At 44.2% G+C, this 26,795-nt stretch overlaps 1 protein-coding gene across 1 annotated transcript in view; it reads left to right on the top strand.

The window, feature by feature from the left end:
- LOC143119250 (nectin-2) overlaps positions 1-15,680 on the top strand; it is a 111,724-nt gene extending 96,044 nt beyond the window's left edge. Inside the window, exons 7-10 of the mRNA XM_076280620.1 lie at positions 9,619-9,751; positions 11,947-12,004; positions 12,884-12,964; positions 14,554-15,680. Coding sequence (XP_076136735.1) covers positions 9,619-9,751; positions 11,947-12,004; positions 12,884-12,964; positions 14,554-14,751 — 470 coding nt within the window. The 3' untranslated portion in view covers positions 14,752-15,680. The remainder of the gene's footprint in view (positions 1-9,618; positions 9,752-11,946; positions 12,005-12,883; positions 12,965-14,553) is intronic.
- The last annotated feature ends 11,115 nt before the right edge of the window (positions 15,681-26,795 follow it).

Here is a 26,795-nt window from a genome sequence, read left to right as displayed (position 1 = left end):
CTCTCTCTCGCTCCATCTCTCTCTCGCTCCATCTCTCACTCACTCCATCTCTCTTGCGCTCTGTATCTCTCTCTCTCTCCATCCCTCTCTCAGTTGTGTGTGAGTTATGGCATTGTCCCTGCGGAACAGCGAAACCAGAAACCAATGCCACACCACTCACTCAACCTCAGACACACACACACACACACACACACACACACACACACACATACGCCGACGCGCGCACACACACACACACACACACACACACACACACGGCGATACTCTCACACATACACCTACACACACACACACAAACTCACGTGCACACACACACACACACATGCCGAAACACACAGCGACACACACACACACACACACACACACACACACACACACACACACACACAAGAGAGAGAGACGTTTTATAGCTGTAGAGATATTTAGTCTCCACCTCTGACAGCAGGACTGATGCAGGCAGCAGTACTTCATATAGGCGGGGCAAACTCTATAGGTGGGGCAAACTCCATATAGGTGGGGCAAACTCCATATGGGCTGATCCACAATGATCACTTGCAGCAGAGATGAGGAATAATGTTGAGCTTAATATTGTTCTGAATGGGGCATTGAATTTTAGTTTGTAGCCTATAAATTATATTGAAATGTTACCCAAACAAAACAGCATAAAACATACACACAGAATGTCAAGTCATGCATGTGTGTTTGCGTGCGGGCATGGCCTCCTACAGCCCATATAAGGGTGTTTGATAACCTTTTTTGATTGGTTATTGTTTATTATTTATAGAATTTTATTATTGGCCTCTAATGCTGTTTACAGTGCTTGTCCTGTTTGCACACACTGTTCTGTATCTGTGTGTGTGTGTGTGTGATAATCTCTGCATGTTAGTGAGTTGTGGCAGCTTGCATTGGTCATGAATGCTACTGGTCACCCCCAAGCAAGGTTTGTTCTTTTCACACACACCCTCCCCTCATGCACACACATAGCCTCCTAAATGGCAAACTGTCATTATGTGTGTGTGTGTCTGTGTGCGAGTATGTGCCGTCTCCGTGGCGATAAGCATGAACTCATAGGATTGGCTGGCTCCTTACTCACCCCTGGAGACCCCCCCTCCCCCCCCCCCCCCCCTCCAACCACAGTGGAACACTGTGTGGCAAAGCCTCGTTAAAGATCAATTAATGCCACAGCATATCACCAAGAACCCTCAGAAGAGAAATGCTGGGTTAAAAACAGGCGCCAAATGAAGTGTGTGTATGTATGAGAGAGAGAGATAGAGATAGAGAGAGAGAGAGAGAGAGAGAGAGAGACAGGCAGACAGACAGGGTTGAAAACTAGAGCTGAATGGGGTACGTGTCTGTGTGTGTGTGAGAAGAGTCGACTTCCTTAATCAGTGTTGAATTGAGAGAGAGAGAGAGATGCCGTTGTTTAGTTGTTGGAGTAGAGTCCCTTGTAGAACCCTACAGTAGGCTACATGTTCCATATTGGAGTCCTTGTAGAACCCTACAGTAGGCTACATGTTCCATATTAGAGTCCTTGTAGAACCCTATAGTAGGCTACATGTTCCATATTAGAGTCCTGTAAAAGTTCTATGAAATCATTAGTAAATCTAAGGCAGTTCATCATCTGAAGAATCTTTGGTAGAATCCTCTGTGTTCCATAGAATCCTGTGTCCCCCCCCCCCCCACACACACACACACACAGGGGGATGAGTGACCTTGCGGTAGGGTGAGCGGGTGCAGCTTCCTCCTGTGGCAATGACCTGAGCTCTAACGCGCTGTGGCAGAAACCACACGGCCTCCCTGGAGAGCGCGATCAGCATCTCTCACACGCACACACGAGCAGGAACAGTGTCACTGACAGCAGTTTAATCCCCAGCCGGTTTAAATGCATGAGTGTGTGTGTGTGGACTCAGAGCAGATTAAGACTGAGGCGGGCTGATACAGCAGTAGCAGCAGCATTAGAAATGGTAGCAGCAGCATTAGAAATGGTAGCAGCAGCAGCAGCAAAAATGGTAGCAGCAGCAGCAGCATTAGAAATGGTAGCAGCAGCAGCATTAGCAATGGTAGCAGCAGCAGCATTAGCAATGGTAGCAGCAGCAGCATTAGAAATATCAGCAGCAGCAGCATTAGAAATATCAGCAGCAGCATTAGAAATGGTAGCAGCAGCAGCATTAGCAATGGTAGCAGCAGCAGCATTAGCAATGGTAGCAGCAGCAGCATTAGAAATAGCAGCAGCAGCAGCATTAGAAATATCAGCAGCAGCATTAGAAATGGTAGCAGCAGCATTAGAAATGGTAGCAGCAGCAGCATTAGCAATGGTAGCAGCAGCAGCATTAGCAATGGTAGCAGCAGCAGCATTAGAAATAGCAGCAGCAGCAGCAGCATTAGAAATGGTAGCAGCAGCATTAGAAATATCAGCAGCATTACGGTGCACACACACGCTTCCACTGAATGCGTTGATGGAGACGCTTCTTATTTACTTTACATGGGCTTACGGCATCTGTTACCGAGGTGTATTGTGGTTGTGTTACGGTTGATGATACTTCAGACCTCGGTTGCTGCTGTTTACAAACAAGGTGTGTGCGGCTATCTGGCTGGCAGTGAGAGATGAGTACTGTATGTGTCATTTCCTAAGGGGAAAGAGATTTTTTTTTAGGTCTTGAAAATAAATCTCTTTATTACCTTTTGCTGGATTATTGTCATGTCCCTGGGTCCTTCTTTTTTGTTAATTCCCCGTGTTACAACTCTCGCTGGTAAATTTGTTAACTTCTCCAGCTGACTTATTAAAAGTTCACAACTGTAAAAAATCAGTCCTCCGAACTTCAACTCTCGCTGGTAACTTCCCTATCTTCTCAAACTGACAATTCAAATTTCATGACTACAGTAATGTTATTTAAATGACTCGCAGTTTATTTAAGATGTGGGCTAGGCTATATGAAATGCCGATGTGTTGTCCTAATGATTTATGAATGAACCTGATCTTGGCCTCTAGCTAGTCCGTCCTGCTTCTGATCCAGACGCAACCACACACCGAAAGGATACACCTGTGAAGGAGCTGTCTGCGCGAGGCTGAAATTCGTTGTGTGCCAAAGGGATCAATGTCATTTTGACGTCACACTGGTGTGCGCTAGGTTGGAAACGGCGACTGTAATCGTGCGTTCCTGTTGTACGTTGTGACAACCTGTAATCGTGCGTTCCTGTTGTATGTTGTGACAAGCTGTAATTGTGCATTCCTGTTGTACGTTTTGACAACCTGCCACTTGAAATGACGTAACTTCCTTGTGGTAAGAACTCTGTATGAACTGGGGGTCCTTTGATTTGTACGAGATCGCTTCTCGTCAGACAACTTTAGGGTGGCGTGCGTCATTTTGTGTAACTTCTTGTTTTTCGGTCATTTTTACTACTCGTAAGAAGAGCCCTTTAGACGACTGGACCGCAGCATTAATACCCCTTTAAGGCAGGCGGGAGGGAGTTTTACCCATGTATAGGCCTACTGCATAGTTTACGTTACCTCACGTCAAGAGGGACAGACCAAGGACAGCTAAGAGGAGAATACAGGTAACATTAGGCTATTCATATTTAATGTGACTTAAAGATATTAATTAGAAAGAAAAGTTTTGTCTCATGACCGTACATTTGATATGCTAATAAAGCCAAGTTGAAATGTTCTAATGTAAACCGATAAGCTTGCTAGCTCGTGAATCAACAATACAGCTCAGCCTACGAGGACGCTGTGTAATGTGGATATCTGCATTCATATGGTAACATTAGTGCTGTCTGTGTTTATTTTCCTTAGCAACCCCATGTGTGTGTGGTGGTGATGACCAGAGCAGGACAGTGGGGAAGGAGTGGCAGGGAGCAGGAGGGAGGACAGGGGGTGGACAGGAAGAGGCAGCTACAGCTGGTTTCCCCTCAGTACCAAGAGCAACAACTATGTCCAGGGTGCTAGACGAGCAATACCAACGTCTTCAACTGGAAGGGAGGAAATTGCTGCTCGAAATTGAAGTTTTGCAGCTCCAGAAAGAGAAATTGAAGTTGGAGCTGCAGAATAGTTAGTTTGTTGTAGTTTAGTACTGTTCAGTGCCTTCCGTTCTTAACCTCGTTGTTGGGTGCCTTAAGGTTTTATGGAGTGATTTATTGATTGGACAGTACACACTGTGGAATGAATGGAATGGAATGCAATAAAAAAAAAAAACCTGTTGAATGAAAAATAAATTGAGACCTTATTCATTGAGTTGGTTGCGTCTTATGTAAGCCTAACCTATTTGATAGGAGAGCCAGGCAACATGGTGGCTTATGTAAATATAATTTATTTATATATTTATGTATATATTTTGTGATATCACACATTGAACATTTTGTCAACATACTGTACATCTGACGCACATATATTGACCAGTTCTATTCTGCTCCTCTCAAAGTAAACGGTAACACTAAAACTACATTAAGATTATGGAGGAAAAGATCAGGCAGTCTGCCGAGAGACCTGCCCCAATAGTTGGCATCGGACCATTAAACCACACAATGATCCAAAACATACAGCCACACAAGGCAAGAAATGGCTTACAGAGAACATTTTAGAGTGACCCAGCCAGAGTGCAGACCTCAATCTGTCAAAAAGTGGGCTCAAGGCCAGAGTGATGGCAAAGGATCGTTCCTGCCTCAAAACCTGGATTGCTGCTAAAAGTGTGTGGTCTAGAATCATTGTGGAGACATGGATGTTTCCACTGATTATTTAAAAAGGGTGTAAATAATTTTGGACATGCCATTTTTCATAAAAAAAGAGGGAAATGCTTGTGTTTCTACCACATTGTCTTACAACCTATTTGCATGTGGCAGTGTCATTTTCAGTCAGAAAGAACATATTGGTGAAGAGAAAATCAACATTTAATCAATATTTGCCAGGGGGATGAATAGTTTTGTTCCTAACTGTATACAAGAGGAAATATTCACCAACGGGAGGTGGCTAGTGTCGGTGCATTCATGCGCATGGGAAAAACATCATCGTTCACGTCACCTCATGTGGGAATAAGAGGTGGGAAACTGGGCGAAGATTTTACTACCCGAGTTGCCCCGTTGGTGGCTCGTCGTCACTGTCGGTTCCGTCTGAAGTGTGTGTTTGTCGGTTCTGTCTGAAGTGTGTGTCTGTTGATTTGGTCTGAAGTGTGTTTGTCGGTTCCGTCTGAATTGTGTTTGTCGGTTCCGTCTGAAGTGTGTGTCTGTTGCTTTAGTCTGAAGTGTGTGTCGATTCCGTCTGAAGTGTGTGTCTGTCGGTTCCGTCTGAAGTGTGTGTCTGTCAGTTCCGTCTGAAGTGTGTGTCTGTCGGTTCCGTCTGAAGTGTGTGTCTGTCGGTTCCGTCTGAGGTGTGTGTCTGTTGATTGCAGCTCTGGAGCCTCATGTTGTCAGTGGTGACATCACACATACTCACTCTCTCTCTTTCTCTCGTTCTCACACACACACTTTCATTCTCACACACACACACACACACGCATTCCCTCCCCTCTCTCTCTCTCTCTTTCTCTCTCACACACACACACACACACACACACACACACACACACACACACACATACACACACACACACACTCCCCCCTCTCTCTGTCACTGGGTCATGGCTCCTCCCTGATGTCACACTCTGCAACACTGGCAATCAAATCCCTTTTACAGTGGAGCTGGAGGACCTGCTCTCTCTCACACACACACACACACATACACACTCTCACTCACACAAACACACACACACAGACACACACACACATACACTCACTTACACTCTCTCACTCTCACTCACACACACATACACTCACTTACACTCTCTCTCTCACACTCTCACTCACACACACACACACACACACACACACACACACATACACTCTCACTATCTCTCTCACTCTCACATACACACTCACACACACACACAGGTGGGGGTGTGCAGTGAGGATTTCCGCCTGGTTTTTTTTTGAGGATTTTCTGACTTAATTTCCTCTCCTCTCCCCTGAGGTCTCATCAGCACAGGAAATGGACAGACAGGTCATCTACGTGTATGTGTGTGTGCGTGTGCGTGTGCGTGGCTAGCTGTCTCTTATCACATTTTATTGATTGAAGGTGGAGAAAGGGACTGAAAATGGATGTGTGAGAGAAATGAAGTGATAGAGGGGAATGAAGTGAGAGAGAGAGAGAGGGATAGAGTGGAATGGAGAGAGAGAGATAAAGGAGAATGGAGGGATACAGAGAGAGAGTGGAATGGAGAGAGGGAGAGATGGCGTGCAGTGTAGCTACTCTAAATCTGCTGCTGATGGAGACAGGGCTTGCTTTCTTTCTTTCTTTTTTAGTTTCTCAGCGCATATCACTTGACTATCTCTCTCTCTTCACCTGCTCCTCGATTCCTAAATCTGCCCGTCATCCTCAGCCATGCGTGTCCCCCCCCCCTCTCCATGCATGTCGTCTTTCTCTCGTCTTTCTCTCTCCCCCCCCTCTCCATGCATGTCGTCTTTCTCTCCCTCCTCCCTCTCTCTCCCTCTCTCCATCCCTTTTTGGCCACTTTTGGTCTTCTCATCTCCTGTTCCTAAAACACAAACGAAGGAACTGTGTGTGTGTGTGTGTGTGTGTGTGTGTGTGTGTGTGTACAGTATGTGTGTGTGTGTGTTTGTATATGTGTGTGTGAAGATTGTTGAGCAGACAGGATCATTTCACTGCTCACTAACCTCTCTACATCGACTCACACATTGTCATACAAGATAACGTGTGTGTGTGTGTGAGTGTGTGTGCACAAGCCACACACATTTAAGAACATACACACACACACACACACACACACACACACACACACACACACACACACACACACACCTCACTTCACACATAATACAAGTGCTAGTCATCTACCATAGATATATACACTAGATGTCGCCTTCTGCTTCTCAGCATGCGTCAACACCGCCGCCATCTTTGTACAGGGACCTGAATCGCTAAACTAGTTCTCCTGTATTGTCAGCGTTACCTATTTAGCGACGTTTGGCCATCCCCAGCGATAGAAAACCTTTTTAGCGATTAGCGACAAATTTGGGAACTTCTCACAATGATGGCAGATCGGCTTCTTTGTTGTTGAAACGTAAGAAAATCACCTTTCTCATGGTTTTGTCATTTATGAATTCAGCTACATCTCGTTTGCCCATGGCACTGACCCATGCATATAAAAGTAACGACTGGCGTAGCCTATGTAGTAGCAGAGGTAAATGTTCTACAGATCTACAGCAACTTCTGGTGAGATTACAACTTACATGAGTAAACGAGACGAGGGGTATGTGGCCTCAACCAGAGCCTGTCTACGAAGAGCCTGTTTACTTTCATTGTATCGAACCTGGTTGCAGTTTACTCATTGTTCCTCTAGGGGCCGCCGCTAGCTAGTGCAGAATGAATGGGAGTCTATGGGGCTAGACGGGTAAAATGTATCTTTATTATCGTCTTAAACTTAGTTTTCTGTAGACTCAACCATAAATACATGCCTGTCAGTTGGAACAACCCAAAAAATTAGATAATTGCTTGAGATTTTGACGATTTATGGTGATTTTATTTTCGCTAGATCTTTGCCCAGATTGACGCTAATGCATTATAGAGGAGTGGATCACTGAAGCAAGATGGCGTCTCGATTGACGCATTCGTTCCAATGAACAGCAGTAGTCAAGGCGACATCTAGTGTATATATCTATGGTCATCTACACACACACACACACACACACTCATACAACAAATGTTACTTCACACAAACACAAACACACAAACAAGGACAGTTATACATATATGAAAGACACACACCTGAGAAAACTTCTCACTCACACACTCACTCACTCACTCTCTCACACACACACATACACATTCACATACACACACACATGCACACTGGTTTGAATCTGAGTGTGTGCAAAGTGAGAATTGTGGTGTATGTGTATGTATGTGTGAAGTGAAAAGTGTGGCTTGTTTGTGAGTGATGTGGCTCTGTGTGTGTGTGTGTGTGTGTGTGTGTGTGTGTGTGCGTGTGTGTGTGTGTGTGTGTGTGTGTGAGGGACATAGGGGACATAACTGAGGATAGGAATGAGATGGCAGTGGTCGGTGTGTGTGTGTTGTGTGTGTGTGTGCTCTGAGATATTTCATTAGAGAAGAGGTGGCAGACATCCACAGCCTTCATGCATCACCAAATTACTGAGAGAGAGAGAACAGGAGACACACACACACACACACAGAGTTAACAGGACGGAAAGAGAGAGAACAGGATGAAGAGATGGAGACAAAGAGAGAAAGAAAATAGCCGTACTTGGTGAAATGTGTCAAAAAACACACACACACACACCATGCTGCTTCTTCTGTTGCTCTTTAAATTTATTTGTGGTTTATCATACTCCTCTGATAGCAACAACTTGAATATGAATATGAGAAGGAGAACAAGAGAGAGATGGAGAGAGAAAGAGAGATGGAGAGGGAGAGATGGAGAGAGAGATGGAAAGAGAGATGGAGAGAGAAAGAGAATGAGAGAAATGGAGGGAGAGAGAGAGATGGAGAAAGAGAGATGGAGACAGAGAGAGATGGAGAGACAGAGAGGAGACAGAAAGAGAATTTCAAGATTAACTCGTATGAGAATGGAGGGGAGAGAAAGACAAGGTGTGTGTGTGTGTGTGTGTGTTGGTGTGTGTGGGTGTGTGTGTCTGTGTACTGTGTCTGGAAAAAGACTCAGATTCACACACACTCAGTCAGCCTTCCGTTCAAAATATACCCAAGATGCATAGCATAGAGAGAGAGAGAGAGAGAAACTGTGGTGTGATATAGAGAGGAGAAGAACGGTGGTTCTGTGTGTTCTGTGTGGTCAGCCTCAGTGAAGGACAGAGCTCTACTGTCCTCCTGTGGTCATGAGTGGAATAGCAGCACCTCAGGATCTCTGACTGAAGTGTAGGCTGGACTGGAGGATTTAACCAGAGCTGCTGTGTTTGTGTGTGTGTGTACGTATGTGTATGTCTGTTTTAGAAAAAGGTGGTGTGTGTGTGTGTTTAATCAGCCCTGGTTTGTGTGTGTTTAATCACTGCTGGTGTGTGTGTGTGTGTGTGTGTGTCTGCTAGTCCATGTACCGTGTTTGTGTGTTTGTGCCAATCAGATCTGGCCTTGCTGTTCATTACTGATCTCACAGCATTAGTACATTGCTCATGGCTCCTGTCACACACACACACACATGCACACACAACACAACACACACGCACACACACAGCTCAAATCAGTGTCCCTGCATGGTGTCTCCTCTGTGTAAAGAGTCTGCTTCATTACTGCTTTTGTCTCCGTGGTGACTGCATCCCAGCGGTAACCAATGGTAACCCATTGGATTGATTACACTACTGATGAGCACCTTAACGGAACTCTGAGAGGAGCCCTTGACATAAGAGACAGAAGGAGAGGGGGGGGTGTGTGTGTACGTGTTTGTGTGTGCGTGTGTGTGTGTGTGTGTGTGTGTGTATCTATCATATGTTTAGAGTATTTTGACTCACTCAAATAAAAAACATCAGTTTAAATATTACTTTGTCTTCCCTCCCTCTCCTTCTCTCTCTCTCTCTCTCTCTCTCTATTTCTCTCTCTCGTAGCCATCCGTCTCCCAGTGAAGGGAGCGACCACGGGCTCCATCATCGGCGGAATTCTCGGGGTCATCATCCTGCTGGCTTTTATTGCCACGGCAGTCGTTCTCATCCGGAAGCACCGACAGGCCAAGAATGCAGAGTGAGTCTCACACACATATACACACACACACACACACACACGCACACACACCAAAGCTGTTTTCAGACATGACCTCTGGACAATGACGAGTAAACGCAGTCGAGTGTTCAGACGTGATTGTCATGCACGGACAGCACGGGTGGGACACGCCTGGACTAAAAACTTCTGGTGGTTAAAGTTGGGCGAGGAGCCACGGTTGACGCACAATATAGGCTGTCAATCAATAATGATGATTAATAAGGCTAATATGGGTGGGTGTGGGTGGCACCAACAAGAATTAAGTTTTAACCTGGATTAGATCAAGGTTCATCCATCGTTTTAATCTTCTTTTAAATGTTCACAGAAACCTGGATTCATTGTAATCCTGTTACTCAAACTGCTGTAAACTCAGATTTGAATTTCAGTTAGGGATTCATTTAAACCTGCTGCTGAGGTGGTTTCCATTTCTAAAAATGGCAGCATTAGATGGATTGAAGAAAATCGAGTTCCACAAAGGGAATAAGAGACCCTGTGGAGTTTTATGAGGAATTTTAAAGGAGGTATCGGAACGTCACATATTACCAACAGTCACGTATGTCCAACCTCTTACGTGTATGTGTCACTTAATATTCATTTCTATACAAACCAAGACGGCGGATTCCTAAAGAAACGCAAGCACCCACACCATAAGTTTATCTAAATTAGCTATGTACCAAAAAATCACATTTTACCGTGACTCGAAGAGCTGTAAACAGTGTTGTAAGGTTGTACAAATCCGCTTGGAGCTCCAGTGGAATTTTGAATTGCTACGAGAATTCTCGAGCTAACTGCTGATGTGCCGTGAGAAAGGTTGGGAATTAGCCTGGCGAGCCAGACCCACATTAAAATGTAGGGTCTGGGCACTCACCGTTCGCAGTGCTCAGTCCGAGGGTCGGGATAATCAGTTGTCTTTCAAATTCCCTCTGCACGCAATAGAACGCAATAGGATATTTGTTTTCAAGTAGCAGGGAATTCAAGCCAAACCGTTGCAACTCTGCCATCAATCATTATGTTAAGCCCAACAAACGAATCTATACACGATTTCAATGCCAGATTTAGTTTCGATTTCTAGAGCTTACAAGTCAACGGAGAGTTGCTAGACTAGCCCTGGCAGCAAATGTAATTTGCTGCCGCTAGGGGCGCGTCTAGATTTCTAGGCTAGTTGGGAATAGGCGCCCAGCACTAAACTCCGAGCATGGTAAACAAAATCAGATATTTCAGGCAGTAAAAGCCCCGGTAAGAACCAAACTAGATTTCCTTCAAATCTATACACCTATGGCTACTGAAAAATGTAAGGTTCATTTAGCAAATGTTATTTTGAAGTATTAAAAAACATTGTTATTTTAGAATCTTCGAAATGGTTGGTAATTAGCACGTTTACGATACCGATTAAACTAGTAATCTGTAATAAGATTAAATTTTAAAAATCATGTATGCAATTAAACATGGCAGTGACCCGATTATCTTTAAACTAGGTTTAAAGTTTGGTGCTGGTTAAAACTTAATCCTTGTTGGTGCAACCAACCACTCAAGGTTGTTAATCACAGGTTAAGGTTTTAATTGTGGATTTGTTAAACCATGCTTAAAATGAAGAGGTACAACATAGCTCGAATTAAATTTAAACCTAGATCTACAAATCCTTGATTAGGCCTAAACCAAGATTAATTTAAACCTTGTTGGTGCAACCCATCCAATGTCTGTAAACATGTAGCCCATTTTATGTGTCCTGAAAAGGGCAACACGTAGCCTTTTTTATACGTCCTTAAAGGGCAACACGTAGCCTGTCCGTCCCCAAGATGTACTCAAAATAAGAAGATCCTGGGTACCACAAGTTGCCCTTTTAAGACCGTCTTTTCTTCTAGCACGTCTTTTTCATCTAAGTGGTAGCCTAAACCCTAAAGGCTATGTGAATAGGCTAACATAGCACTTTGATCACGTGTGATTTTATCAATAGCTTAAGTTATTGCTGCAATGGTGGTAGTTTACCAACTTGTTGTAGGCTACTTAAAAGAGATAGATGTGAAACTACCTTTGTTCTTCAGACATACGCTCACCCGAGTGAACTCGACACTTATCCAGTGCAAGAGATACACACACTCACTGACAGATACACCCACAAACACACACTCTCCAAGAGATATACACACTCACTGAAGGTCAAACTGTGTGTATTGCAGTGGTCCACCATCCCATAAGCCCCCACCTCCAAAGAAAAACAACGCCTCCTTTCAGCCGGTGAGTACTCAGCTATACGCAGCTCAGAGTTAGTGCACAAGTATGCAGCTCAGAGTTAGTGCACAAGTATGCAGCCCAGAGTTAGTACACAAGTATGCAGCTTAGAGTTAGTACACAAGTACAGTATGCAGCTCAGAGTTAGTACACAAGTATGCAGCTGGGAGTTAGTACACAAGTATGCAGCTGGGAGTTAGTACACAAGTATGCAGCTGGGAGTTAGTACACAAGTATGCATCCCAGAGTTAGTACACAAGTATGCAGCTCAAAGTTAGTACAAATGTATACACAGCTCAGAGTTAGTACACAAGTATGCAGCTCAGAGTTAGTACACAAGTATGCAGCTAAGAGTTAGTACACAAGTACGCAGCTCAGAGTTAGTACTCAAGTATGCAGCTGAGAGTTAGTACACAAGTATGCAGCCCAGAGTTAGTACCCAAGTATGCAGCTCAGAGATACTACATAAGTATGTACATAAGTATGGAGATCAGAGTTAGTACACAAGTATGCACTGGGTGGTGTGTTCATGTGTGTGGTGTGTGTGTGTGGGGGGGGGGTACTGTGTGTGTGCATGCATGTGGTACTTTCTGATGATGTGGGGGGGAGGGGGTACTGTGTGATGTATGTGTAGTGTGTGTGGTACTGTGAGGTGTGTGTTGTACTGTGTGGTGAGTGTTACTGTGTGGTGTGTGTGGTATGCATGTGTGTAGTAGTACTTTCTGGTGTGTGTGTGCATGAATGTGGTATTGTCTGGTGTGTGTGGGTGTGTGCACGTGACTGTGTGTGTGTGTGAGTGTGGTCTGCATCTGTGGGTAGTAGAAAGGGTTATTCAGTCCTGATGAGTTGTGTCCTGTTTGTGTGTGTGTTTGTCCTCTTATTCAGGTGAACACGGGTCATGATGGCGGTTCTGAGCATCCTCTGGATTATATGAACTATGAGAGACAGAACATGGAGCCAGTGACGGTGAGAACTTAGAACACAAAAACCAGCACTAAGAACACGAAAACCAGCACTTAGAAACATATGTTCATCTCTTTCCCCCTCAAGTTAAATCAAATGCTTTAATAGCATGAAGCTACGAGGCTGATATGCTGTAGCAGGCATTTATTATTGACATTTTATAAGATACACTATTAATGAAAAATTGTGTGTGTGTGTGTGTGTGTGTGTGCAGGGGCGTCATTAGGATGTCTCAACATCGGGGGCTTCGCCAAGCTCAGACATTTCATCACCAATGAAATCAATAGAAATCTGTTTGGCGCGTTCCACCATGTAACTAGCCTTGTTTATGTTCATGTTGTTCGGCTCGTTCCACCATGTAACTAGCCTTGTTTATTTAAGGCGGTCTAGTGCTGCTGGAGAAGGGCATATTTAAGACGGTCTAGTGCTGCTGGGGAAGTGCATATTTTCGTTCACATTCATACATCCTGACTGCACAAGCGAACCTGGCTGAGCTGAGGCTATATGACAGCTCACAAGAGTGGATAGGCTATATCACAAGAGTGGATAGGCTACATGACAGCTCACAAGAGTGGATAGGCTATATGACAGCTCACAAGAGTGGATAGGCTATATCACAAGAGTGGATAGGCTACATGACAGAACACAAGAGTGGATAGGCTACATGACAGCTCACAAGAGTGGATAGGCTATATCACAAGAGTGGGTAGGCTACATGACAGCTCACAAGAGTGGATAGGCTATATCACAAGAGTGGGTAGGCTACATGACGGCTCACAAGAGTGGATAGGCTACAGTATATCACAAGAGTGGATAGGCTATATATAGGAGTGGATAGGCACACGTTTTGCAGTGAAAATGTTCCGCCTTTTAAAAGCAGGTGTAGCCTAAAGTAGTAGTTAAATCAGTCAATTACCCAAACTTTCAGAGACAACAGAATCAGTAGGGCACCAGTTTTGTTTCATTGTACGCCTACCAGTGGTATGTCAAAAGCAACCTAAACTTTTGTTTACTTTTTAATGTCTTACTTTCACGTCATTCAAAGCGAATAGGCTACATGCGCAATGCTATAGCCCTGAATGCCCAGGCCTAATAACGACCCCACTGCGTGTGTGTGTGTGTGTGTGTGTGTGTGTGTGTGTGTGTATGCGTGCGTGCGTGTGTGTGTGGTAGTCGTTATAAGATGCACTATTTATGAGAAAAAAGAAACAAAAAGAAACAGAAAAAAACAGACCAAACAATCTCTCTCTCCATCTCTCTCTTCATCTCTCCATCTCTCTCTCTCTTCATCTCTTTTTTTCTCTCCATCTCTCTTCATCTCTCCATCTCTCTCTTCATCTCTCTTTTTTTCTCTCCATCTCTCCTTCTCTCTGTCACTCGGTCCCTGTGGGATGTGATGAATACCACACACACACACACACCCATACACTCATACATACTTACACACACCCATACATACCTACACACACACACACACATACACACACGCTCACACACACAAAGGCATTTATACCTCACGTAACAGAGCGGATATTTCATCTAATCCCTGAGTGACCCGACCTCTGATGATGTCACTTCCTGTTGTCCCCCAGGATCTGGATGCCTACCATGACAAGGAGGAGGAGCCCCAAAACCTGTCCAATGACAGTGGGGCAGCGTCCAACTGGGAGGAGCCAGCGGGAGACGAGGCCCTGCCTCCATATGAGCCCCCCCACCCTAGAGAGGAGGCTGCCAACCCCCCCGCACTGGACCGAGGGGGCAGCTTCATGTCCACTGCCATGTACGTGTAGACAGGAGAGGGAGAGCAGGACGCACACGCACTCAAACATGCTGCATACATCCTCCCACCGACACACACACACACACACACACACACTCAAACATGCTGCATACACACACACTCAAACATGCTGCACACACACACACACACACACACACACACACACACACACACACACACAGATACAGACACTCATGCACATACACTATTGTTGAGTGTGTGTGTGTGCAGGACTAGGTTACAGAAAACACTAATTAGTTGCATCATCAACTGATCACCCTAGTGTGTGTGGGGGGGGGGGCGGGGAGGCAATGTGTTGGTGTGTATAAATCCTTACATGAAGGCTTGTGAAGTAGGTGTGTGTGTGACAGAGAGAGGGTGTGTTGAGGTGAGTCCGATGTTGCATCCTCATGTTGACGTCGATGAGGAAGAATGTATGTGTGTGAGTGTGTGTGAGAGAATGTGTGTTGTTCGGAAGCAGCTGTTTATTTAGAGTACTGTATTAAGTGTTTTATGATTAAGTTTATTTACGGTACTTTACTGTATTTGGTGTTTTATGTTGAAGTTCTTGCTGTTGAGCCTCATTTGACTCTTGGCCAGTTAAAATCTCAGTCTCCCCAGAAACTGGTCTGGCCCTGAGATCTGTGTGGGAAATTGCCCCCCCACCCCACCCCCAACCCCACCCCCAACCCCACCCTTTTGTAGACCTGCGGCAGAAGTGCCTTTTTATTCCCTTAATTGGATAGATTGTATTGTCTTATTCGAACCGAACGTGCCACCACATAATGTTTTTGAAGGGAAATGATTTTGTAAAGCTGTGATTATTTTGATTGTTTGATGTTTTTATACCTTTTTGCCTTAATAATGTGGGTTTTTGGGCTTCGAAGGATTTGGACAACATGTGTGTTTGTGTACAGCAATAAAAGTAATACAATGGGAGCTGTGTGTGTGTGTGTGTGTGTGTGTGTGTGTGTGTGTTTCAATTTCCTGTCTTGTGCACCTGTTCTCCAAGCAGAACAAATTAACCTCTCACTTCAGGACACACACACAGTATAAGCACATATACACACACAGCCACACAGATACACTTGCAAGTATAAGCACATACACACAGCCACACACATATAAGCACACACACACCCCTCAGGTGGAGTAGTAGCTGTTGCTTAGCGCTGAGACAGTGGCAACTGTTTTCCAGATTCTGCAGCTGTTTATGTGTGTGTGTGTGTGCAGAAATGATGCACATGTGATTGCGTGTATGTATTGTTGATTTTGTGTGTGTGTGTGCTGTTTTACCTGTCTGCCTCTTTTTATTTGGTCATTCTGAAAGGCCAGAGGTTGGGGAGGGGACACAGCTGTATTTACACACACACACTGGCTGGTATCTGGGTCATGGGTTTAGAGTAGTCCAGATGTAAACATTTCTTACTCTCTAATACAGAACTACTGCTGAACCTGTCTCACTCTCTACAGAACTACTGCTGAACCCGTCTCACTCTCTACAGAACCACTGCTGAGATTTACTGTAAAGCTTTGATAGATTTACTGTAAAGCATTTATTAAAATGACAGAAATGGTATAAATTCAAATGGTGGGTTTTTAATAAAAAAAATCATCTTTTGGAAATGGATCTTAATGCCTTAATTTAAAAAATGAGGAAAAATCCAACCTTTAAGGACACCAATTTTCTTTGTGAATGAATAATGTGTCGTAAATAAATAAATGTTCTTCATTAAAATACAGGTTGCATAAGTATTCATACTCCTATGTAAAAAAAATATATTTTTAAAGGCCAGTTATTTCATGGATCCAGGGTACTATACATCCTGATAAAGTTCCCTTGGCCTTTGGGATGAAAATACCCCTGGAACACAGCTGAACCCACTCCAAAGCAGACCCTGCTCCCCTGCGGAGCAGAGTGTGTATACAGTAATATGGTGTGTGTTGGTGAACATAATGTGTTTGTCTGTGTGTTGGTGTACGTAATGTGTGTGTTTCTGGTCAGGTTTTCTGGTATGTGTAATATGTGTGTGTTGATGTGTGGGTGTGGTCAGGTGTGTTGGTGTAATTGTGTGTTGGTTAGGGGTGTGATGACAGATTCAGCCCATGAGATGAAACGATACACAATATTGTGGTCATGAAAACAAGACGAGATGATATTTTAACACTATTTTTAAGAAATATTCAATGATGAAATATATGACTGGAAAAAAAGTATTTTATTTGACTGAAAGTCATAAAATGTAAAAAGCAATACAGGTGCATTTTGAAATGTTTTAGTCTAGGGATGCAACAATTAAAAAAACAAATTAAACCAAGTATGAGTATTTCCATTTGTGTATTTGCCGATACCAATATTTCTACCGCAAAAATAACTATTAAGCATAAAAATGCAATGAATCTGAACACCGGTTTTATTTTCCTCACTTGCTCACTGGTTGTTACAATAACCTTAAAACATAAATAATAATGAGTATGAAATAAAATATGTTATAACAGGCTATTTCAAACCAAAATGTCTCCACATTTCAATTAAACAAATAAATCAACAAGACTATTTTGCACCTCCACATTATCTCTCGCTAAGTCATCATAAGACTGTAGACTTGTAAAAGTGGTGTGGCTCCTTTAAGAGTGACATCCCTCTATGTTGTTTGTGTACAACTAGTTTGTGTACAACTAATGTTGTTTCCCCCAACTAGCATGGTAAATTGCTGAGCTACAGTAACACACCAGCCACCAAGTGTATGCCACACACACACACACACACACACACGTCAGCCACCAAGTGTATGCCACACACACACACACACACGTCAGCCACCAAGTATATGCCACACACACACACACACACACACACACGTCAGCCACCAAGTGTATACTTGCTCAGGTTAGATGAGCTATAGTTTCAACGGAGAACGTTGTTGTGTGTGAAGTCGAGAAACATGATAGAATGGAATGGCTATGAAAACAGCAGTATTTGCTAGTACACCGAGTTTAGAGATAGCGGTTACGTCCGTATTAAAGATGTTTGCCTGTCAGTAGGCTAACTCTGTCCAGAGGTCGCCATGTATCACAGTAGACTAAAATTAAAAGTGAAGTTAATTAACATAGACAAGCGTCCCACTAAATTATTCCTGCCAGTGTGTTTTATGCCATCGATAGTGTGGAATACCCTAGGCTAGGCTACTTAAAGAACTATCGTAAAAGCTCCAATTTCAGTTTCAGCCCCTTTCATTCAGAAATTCTAAAATAAAGATGTTTTTTAATACTTCAAAATAGCATTTGATAAATCAACCTTACATTTTCCAGTAGCCATAGATGTGTAGATTTAAACAAAGTCTGGTTTGGTTCTTAGCAGGAGCATCTACTGCTTTCAAAATCCTATTTTCTTTACTGTGCGCTGGAGTTTGGTGCTGGGCTGGTGGGTTGCAATTTTTTACAGTCTATGGTGGCCACTCACGTGGCACATCTTTGTGAAATCAAAATTCCACTGGAGCTCCAAGCGGATTTGTACACACAGCCTTACAACACTGTTTACAGCTCTTCGAGTCACGGTAAAATGTAATTTATGCTACATAGCTCATTTAGATACACGTATGTTGTGTGTGCTTGAGTTTCTTTAAGAATACGCCGTCTTGGTTTGTATAGAAATGAATAGGCTATTAAGTGGCACACACACGTAAAAGGACAGAAATAGGTGACTGACTTCGATAGCATATAGGAAAGATATACTGTACGCGACTTTCTGCTTATCCTGTTTGAAAATGGGTGGTATTGGTGACGTTTTCACAAGCGAGGGCGTGTCGAGGTGTAATGCGGAGAGACTAATGGCCTGACAGTCTGAACACAAACGTCTCAGGCCAATGAGGCTTGTAGCCTGGACTACCACCAGGTGGCCCCTCAAATTACCCTGGCCTGGCCTGGCTTGACGGTCTGAAGCTGGCTATTGAGTGTTATTGTTTCCAGCAGATACCCAAAATGCTGCTACACAAAAACTGTAAAAGTAGTGGGGATGCTAATGCTATGCTAATTGTGTATTTTGAATTTTATAGTGTCCATTCTGTATGACAATAAGCCGGTTATACGAATGCTATAATGCTTCCTTTGCAAGTAGCCTAAGTAACTAAATAACTAAAGAGCTCAAAAAGGTTCAAATATATGCCTGGGGTACTTGTAGAAGTGACATCCGATATCCTGACCGTGTGAAACGTTAACAGACATAGGCCTAACTTTGCATAACTTTGGATAGGCTGCTACTTTTCAGTAAAGAAATCTGAGTGTGTACGAAAATGTTCCCTTTATTTGTGTTCATAACTACACACAAAAACATAACTAAACCTGGTTTCCACTGTTGAAACGACAACATAAGCCTACGCAAAAAATTATACCTTGCAGGAACTGAACTCGCACACTCATACTATTGGAAGACGCGCAAATAGGCTACACCTTCAATCACGTATCACCTTACACACAACAAGAATACTTTCAGCTTTTAGGCACAGGCTACCTTGCCATGTTTAACTTGGGATAGAAGACTGTTCACAGAAATAATGAACAATATTTTTTTCAACAAACGCAATAATAGCCTACTGTGATGCATTATTGATGGCTGAACAAGAGATAGCCAATGTCTTCTAAAGATCAAATCATGTGCCGATTAAAAACTATGCCCTGCTGTGTAGGCTATGCAGTCTCAAAATCACCAATATTAGGCCTACTACATTGCCCATATTTAAATTAAGTATAGCCTAAGCGGGCACTGATAAAGTCTAGTGCAAGACAAATCACGTCTGCAATTGCTCTTGATAGCGTCTGCCTGCCATGCAGATATGTCGTGCGTGGTATGGGTTTAAACTCGGACAGATCTAGTGGTTTCTTTTCAATACACTTGTATCATGTTTATTTGAACTCTTTCTTCTAAAGCAGCCATTCAAAATAATAAGTAGGCCATCGGCCTACCGAAGCGAAGCTAGCTCTCCACCTCCCCAACATGAGCTGCTTAACAGGCTAGCCACTCTCCCAAGTTGCATGGGAACTTGGATCTGCAGCACTTGGTCCCGTCTTCAATTAATCCTCGAAATATGGTTAGATTTTGTTATGGACACATCAACACCATATTTGCACAGACCTGTTTATTGAATCAGAGTCACATCTGCAGCAAATAAGGTAAACTACCTGCTTGTGATAACGTGCTAATTGTTTATCCCCAGTTAACGTGCATCCCATTGAAGCAACACCAAAGAGTTTTTTGTACCTTAAGATAATGTTTCCAAAATCGTTGCAGTGGTTCATCAACTCGTAACAGGGTGAACGGCACTTCTGCATTCGCTTTGCGGCCCTCTATCGGCTATAACCGCACTATGTAAGTTTGCCAGATCGGGTATAGCGGATCTGTAGTTCGATGGAATGAGACATAAGAAACTACAAATTTGACTTGCATCTGATGTCGCAATACATCATACTTTCATAAATCGTGCAACATATTCTACCTTGTCTGTGGACATCATTATTTGCAAAGCCGGTGCTGGATAAACAAATAGCGTGCGTGCGACAGAGGGAAAGTTCTTTGGTGTTGCTTTAAGATACGTAACACCGGATTGGTTTGTCCTCAATTCGTGGTGTTCCACCTCGTTGATAACAGCGGACATTAATGTGTCTTACCACATACTGAAGGCCTTTCTGGCCTCTGTTTTTTGAATATATCAATATCACTTGACGCCCAGAAATCCAGCATACACTGTTGCACTCGGCTAAATGGGGGTGCTGCGTCCCCATGTTGAACATGCTTTCTCGCACACTTTCCTGCAACCTTGTCCGACTTAGCAACAGTAACTATGGGACTGACAATGGGAGGTGGGGCTTGGGATCGGTCAATTGACCGATCCCAAGCCCCGCCCCCTTTTACTATGTCACAATGAGGACTTCGGAGGACCTCGGTCAACCTCGGTCAATTTTGAATTTTCTAGTGTCCATCTGTAGCCTACAGTACGCCGGTTATGTGAATGCTAATGCTTCTTTTGCGAGTATAGCCTAAGTAACTAAATAACTAAAGAGCTCAAAAAGGTTCAAATATATGCCTGGGATACTTGTAGAAGTGACATCCGATATCCTGACCGTGTGAAACGTTAACAGACATAGGCCTAACTTTGCATAACTTTGGATAGGCTGCTACTTTTCAGTAAAGAAATCTGAGTGTGTACGAAAATGTTCCCTTTTTTTGTGTTCATAACTACATACAAAAACATAACTAAACCTGGTTTCCACTGTTGAAACGACAACATAAGCCTACGCAAAAAATTATACCTACCTTGCAGGAACTGAACTCGCACACTCATACAATTGGAAGACGCGCAAATAGGCTACACCTTCAATCACGTATCGCCTTACACACAATAGAAATACTTTCAGCTTTTAGGCACAGGCTACCTTGCCATGTTTAACTTGCGATAGAAGACTGTTCACAGAAATAAGCTAATGACCATTTTTTCAACAAACGGAATAATAGCCTACTGCGATGCATCATTGATGGCTGAACGAGAAAGATCAAATCATGTGCCGATTCAAAACTATGCCTTGCTGTATAGGCTATGCAGTCTCAAAATCGCCAATATTAGGCCTACTACATTGCCCACATTTAAATTAAGTATAGCATAAGCGGGCACTGATGAAGTCTTGTGCAAGACAAATCACGTCTGCAAACTGCAGATATGTCGTGAGTTGTATGGGTAAACTCGGGTAGATCTAGTTTCTTTTCAATAGCCTACATTTGTATCATGTTTATTTGAACTCTTCAGTAGCCATTCAAAATAATAAGTAGGCTATCGGCCTACCGAAGCAAAGCTATCTCTCCACCTCTCCAACATGAGCTGCTTAACAGGCTAGCCACTTTCCCTAGAACTTGGATCTGCAGCACTTGGACCCGTCTTCAATTAATCCTCGAAATATGGTTAGATTTTGTTATGGACACGTCAACACCATATGTTTGCACAGACCTGTTTATTGAATCAGTCACATCTGCAGCAAATAAGGTAAACTACCTGCTTGTGATAACCTGCTAATTGTTTATCCCCAGACATAACATGCATCCCATTAAGATCCGTAACACCAGATTGGTTTGTACTCAATTTGTGGTGTTCCACCTCGTTGATAACAGCAGACATTGTGAATGTGTCCTTCCGAATACTGAAGGCCTTTCTGGCCTCTGTTTTTTGAATATATCAATATTACTTGACGCCCAGAAATCTAGCATACACTGTCTGTTACACTCGGCTAAATGGTGCTGCGTATCCATGTTGAACACGCGTTCTCGCACACTTTCCTGCAAACTTGTCCGACTTAGCAACAGTAACTATGGGACTGACAATGGGAGGAGGGGCTTGGGATCGGTCAATTGTGTAAAAGTAGTGGGGATGCTAATGCTATGCTCATTGTGTAAAAGTAGTGGGGATGCTAATGCTATGCTCATTGCGTCAGCCTCGTCAGTCATGCTAGCTGCAGCTAGATACTAGCCTACTCTACGAGACAGATTTTCACCTTGACAAGAAATATTGTACACATTGTAATATCGTAAGATCTCGCATGGCAGTGGACATGAAGCTGCCCCCTCGGTCCAGTGCGGGGGGGTTGGCAGCCTCCTCTCTAGGGTGGGGGGGCTCATATGGGGGCAGGGCCTCGTCTCCCGCTGGCTCCTCCCAGTTGGACGCTGCCCACTGTCATTGGACAAGTTTTGGGGCTCCTCCTCCTCGTCATGATAGGCATCCAGATCCTGGGGGACAACAGGTGACATCATCAGAGGTCGGGTCTAAATGAGATGAAATATCCGCTCTGTTACGTGAGGTATAAATGCCTTTGTGTGTGTGAGCATGTGTGTGTGTGTGTAAGTATGTGTGAGTGTATGGGTGTGTGTAAGTATGTATGAGTGTATGGGTGTGTGTGTGTGTGGTATTCATCACATCCCACAGGGACCGAGTGACAGAGAGGAGAGATGGAGAGAAAAAAAGAGATGAAGAGAGAGATACAGAGATGAAGAAAGATGAAGAGAGAGAGAGAGACGGAGAGAGTGAGATGCAGAGATGAAGAGAGATGAAGAGAGAGAGAGATGGAGAGATGAAGAGAGAGAGATGGAGAGAGAGAGATTGTTTGGTCTGTTTTTTTTTCTGTTTCTTTTTTCTCATAAACCTTGTCATTCACCGTGACAAAACACACCACAAGTGACTATAGGTTCCTGAAGTCCAAATCCAGCTTGAAGTGTGTGTAATGTGTGTGTGAGAGACCTGAGTGTGTGTGTGACCTGTAAGTGATCTCTGTGTGACCTGTGTGTGTGTGTTTGTGTGTGTGTGTGTGTTGGTGTACGTAATGTGTGTGTGTGTGTGTGTATGGTCAGGTCAGGTCAGGTGTGCTGGTGTGTATGTGTGTTAGTGTACGTAATGTGTGTGTGTGTGTGTGTATGGTCAGGTCAGGTGTGCTGGTGTGTGTGTGTGCCTGTGCGTATGTGTGTGCGTGTGCGTGCGTGTGTGTATGGTCAGGTGTGCTTGTGTTATTTGTGTGTGTGTGTGTGTGTGTGGCTTGGGCCTCAATCTGCACTAGTGTCTTCAGCACCACGGACAGTGCCCCAGTGCAGTTGGCGGCCTATCCACACACACACACACACACACACACAAACACACACACACAACACACACACACACACAACACACACACACACACACACACAACACACACACACACACAACACACACACACACACAACACACACACACATACACAACACACACACACACACAACACACACACACACACACACACATTGGTTGTAACAGAAAGGGCACTCACACCTGCACACCTGACCACACACACACACACACACACACACACAACAGGAGGAGGAGGTCTTCCCTTAAGCACCTGAGGAAGCACTCTTCTGCATCCAGAGCAGACATCTGCTAACAGAGTGTCCAGGTGAGTCCATACTGCACCGTGACACACGTCTGCCTGAAACTGCACAGCTAACACAGAGCCACCACCAGGGGGAGCCAAGAGACAAAACACACCACAAGTGACTGTCTGTAGGTCCCTGAAGTCCAAATCCAGCTTGGTGTGTGTGTGTAATGTGTGTGTGAGAGACCTGAGTGTGTGTGTGACCTGTATGTGATCTCTGTGTGACCTGTGTGTGTGTCCGCCTGTTATGCCCACACAGCTGCACTTTTGTTGCGTGCAGGGATTAGGGGGGAGGCAGAGTCTGTTTCCAGCTAGCCACTCTCACAGGATTACACACACACACATACACACACACAAACATACACACACACACACATACACACAGACACACACACACACACACACACACACACACACACACACACATAGACACAGATACACACACACGTACACACAGACAAAGACATACATACACACACACATACTTACAGACACACACACACATAGACACAGACACACATACACAAACACACACACATACACGCAGACAAAGACATACATACACAGACACATATTCACACACACACACATAGACACAGACACACATACACAAACACACACACATACACGCAGACAAAGACATACATACACAGACACACACACACACACATAGACACAGACACACATGCACACACATACAAACACAGACATACACACACATATGCAGGCACTCACACACACACACGCGCACGCACAAAACCATCCACTCCCCACAAGCACAGCACAGTACGTGCATAGTGTTTGGAGAGTTTCCTTTAACAAGGATCAGGTTTAGATCAGGCATGAATCTGGCTCTGATATGGCCCTAATCTGGCCCTGATGTGGCCCTAATGTGAACCCTAATCCAGCACTCGGTGCCCACCACCCAGACCTGGCCAGTTCCTGTGACATCAGACTCTCTGGGTTTAGCTGCATTCTGACAAAGTTCACCATCACACCACTGGGTGGCAGCAGTTCACAGCACTGAGCAGAGTCCTCCCATTTCTCAGCAGCAGGAGAAGAAGGAGGAGGAAGAGGAAGTGGAAGAGAAGGTCCTCTCTAGGATCTAGAGGACACTGCTGCGCCACTCACAGTGCAGTATTGCCTGGCCACCACACGAGGGGGCACTCCTCCAGAGAAGACCACTCTCTCACAGAGCAGGACTGCCTCGCCTCCACACCAGGCAGCTATCTTTCACAGCAAACAGATGCCCCCCCCCCACACACACACACTTACAGCAGCAGAGGAGCCCCACACTGCAGTGAGTCTGATCACCATGACTACATCACTGCTACTCAACCCATGAATCTGCACTTTATCAAAGTCCTCTTAGGAAAGTCCCTCCACTCGGCGGCCATATTGCAATGCACTGGGGCAATTATCGAGCATCATTTGAGCAGAACTGCGTGTGCGAAAGGCTTCACGACACCAACCTCGATTTAGCTGTGAGATCACAACACATGATTGTCACAATGAATTCACAACACACCACATGATTGACACAATGTATTCACATGCCAACTTTTGGTGGCGGAAGAGGCAGGATATGTGTAGACGACTGCCATATTTGTGTTAAGAATTAACCCCATACATTTCTGTGGGAGATTCTTTGAGTGCTGTGTCTCCTGATTAGAAAGTCTCTGACTTTATCATTGCTCTTCTAACCATGACTCCCACTTTATAACTGCTGTCTCTAACCATGACTCTGCACTTTAGCACTGCTACTCCAACCATGACTCTGCACTTTAGCACTGCTACTCTAACCATTATTCTGCATTTTATCACTGCTAGTCCAACCATGACTCTGCACTTTAGCACTGCTACTCCAACCAAGACTTCCGCTTCATCACTGCTAACCAAGACTGCACTTTATCACTGCTACGATTTGCCTTTGCACCTCTCTGATCATTATTTCTCTCAGTTCAATGTATGCCTCTCAGAACAGTCTCTGATCCACCACCCACGGTCACCTTGGCAGTCTGTCTCCTGTCCAATTCTCCTCTCCAGTAGCCTGTGCAATTCCACCTCCAAACACATTCTTCTCTCTAGAGCCTAATGATGCCACAGAGTTTCTTACTGCTCTACACTAAGCTCCTGTCTGGAGAGCCTGTGTCCTCTTTTCACCAGACCTGCTTGTCCTAACCTTCCCCCTCTGAATGCTGGGCACTGGCTTCAGAGCTGCTGAAAATGAAACTAAACGATCTCTCGACCTCTCAAGCTACTGGCCTCCGTCTCATCCAGCGTCACTGCAGCAAAGATGAGAAGATCCACAGGGCTACTGACACCCGAAAACTATTCGCCTTATTCACCCGGCCGCCATTACGAGGCTGAGGGGTACACTTGCCATTACACCTCAGTCCAGCAGATGGTGGTGGTAATGCACTCCGTTTGCAAACTGCTAAAAAAAACTCACTGAAGAAGAACAGGCCAGTGAACCCTTCTTTTTCGATGAGCTTTTTTTTGGCAGTTTGCAAACAGAGTGCATTACCACCACCATCTGCTGGACTGAGGTGTAATGGCAAGTGTACCCCTCAGCCTCGTAATGGCCGCCGGGTGAATAAGGCGAATTGTCCTGCTTTAAAGGAACATGCTAACCTTTTCCAGCTTTAAAGGAACATGCTAACCTTTTGGAACATGCTAACCTTTTCCAACTTTAAAGGAACATGCTAACCTTTTCCTGCTTTAAAGGAACATGCTAACCTTTTGGAACATGCTAACCTTTTCCAACTTTAAAGGAACATGCTAACCTTTTCCTGCTTTAAAGGAACATGCTAACCTTTTGGAACATGCTAACCACATGTAGAAATAACAATGTGAAATGAGACAGCAATATTCTAAGCAGATACATACACTGAAACACAGTGATTATCTTGGTGCAGATCTTGGATTGTCTCTGACATGATGACGGACCATCACCTCCAACTAAACCTCTCTAAGACCAAACAGTTGATCTTCACAGCCAAACAAACTATACACCATAGCATCAACATCAAAATAGATTCCTTCACTCAAATTCAATAGTGCTGTCTGGGTCTGCTCCCACTTAACTTAAATGCTCTTATCAAGGCTTTTGGT

This window comes from Alosa pseudoharengus, unplaced genomic scaffold (genome assembly GCF_046254945.1).
Source record: "Alosa pseudoharengus isolate Yale_2024_CS ecotype anadromous, Long Island Sound unplaced genomic scaffold, YU_APseudo_1.1 YU_APseudo_1.1_scf_12, whole genome shotgun sequence".
NCBI classification, from domain to species: Eukaryota; Metazoa; Chordata; class Actinopteri; order Clupeiformes; family Clupeidae; genus Alosa; species Alosa pseudoharengus.
This window is presented reverse-complemented; position numbering and strand designations above follow the sequence as displayed.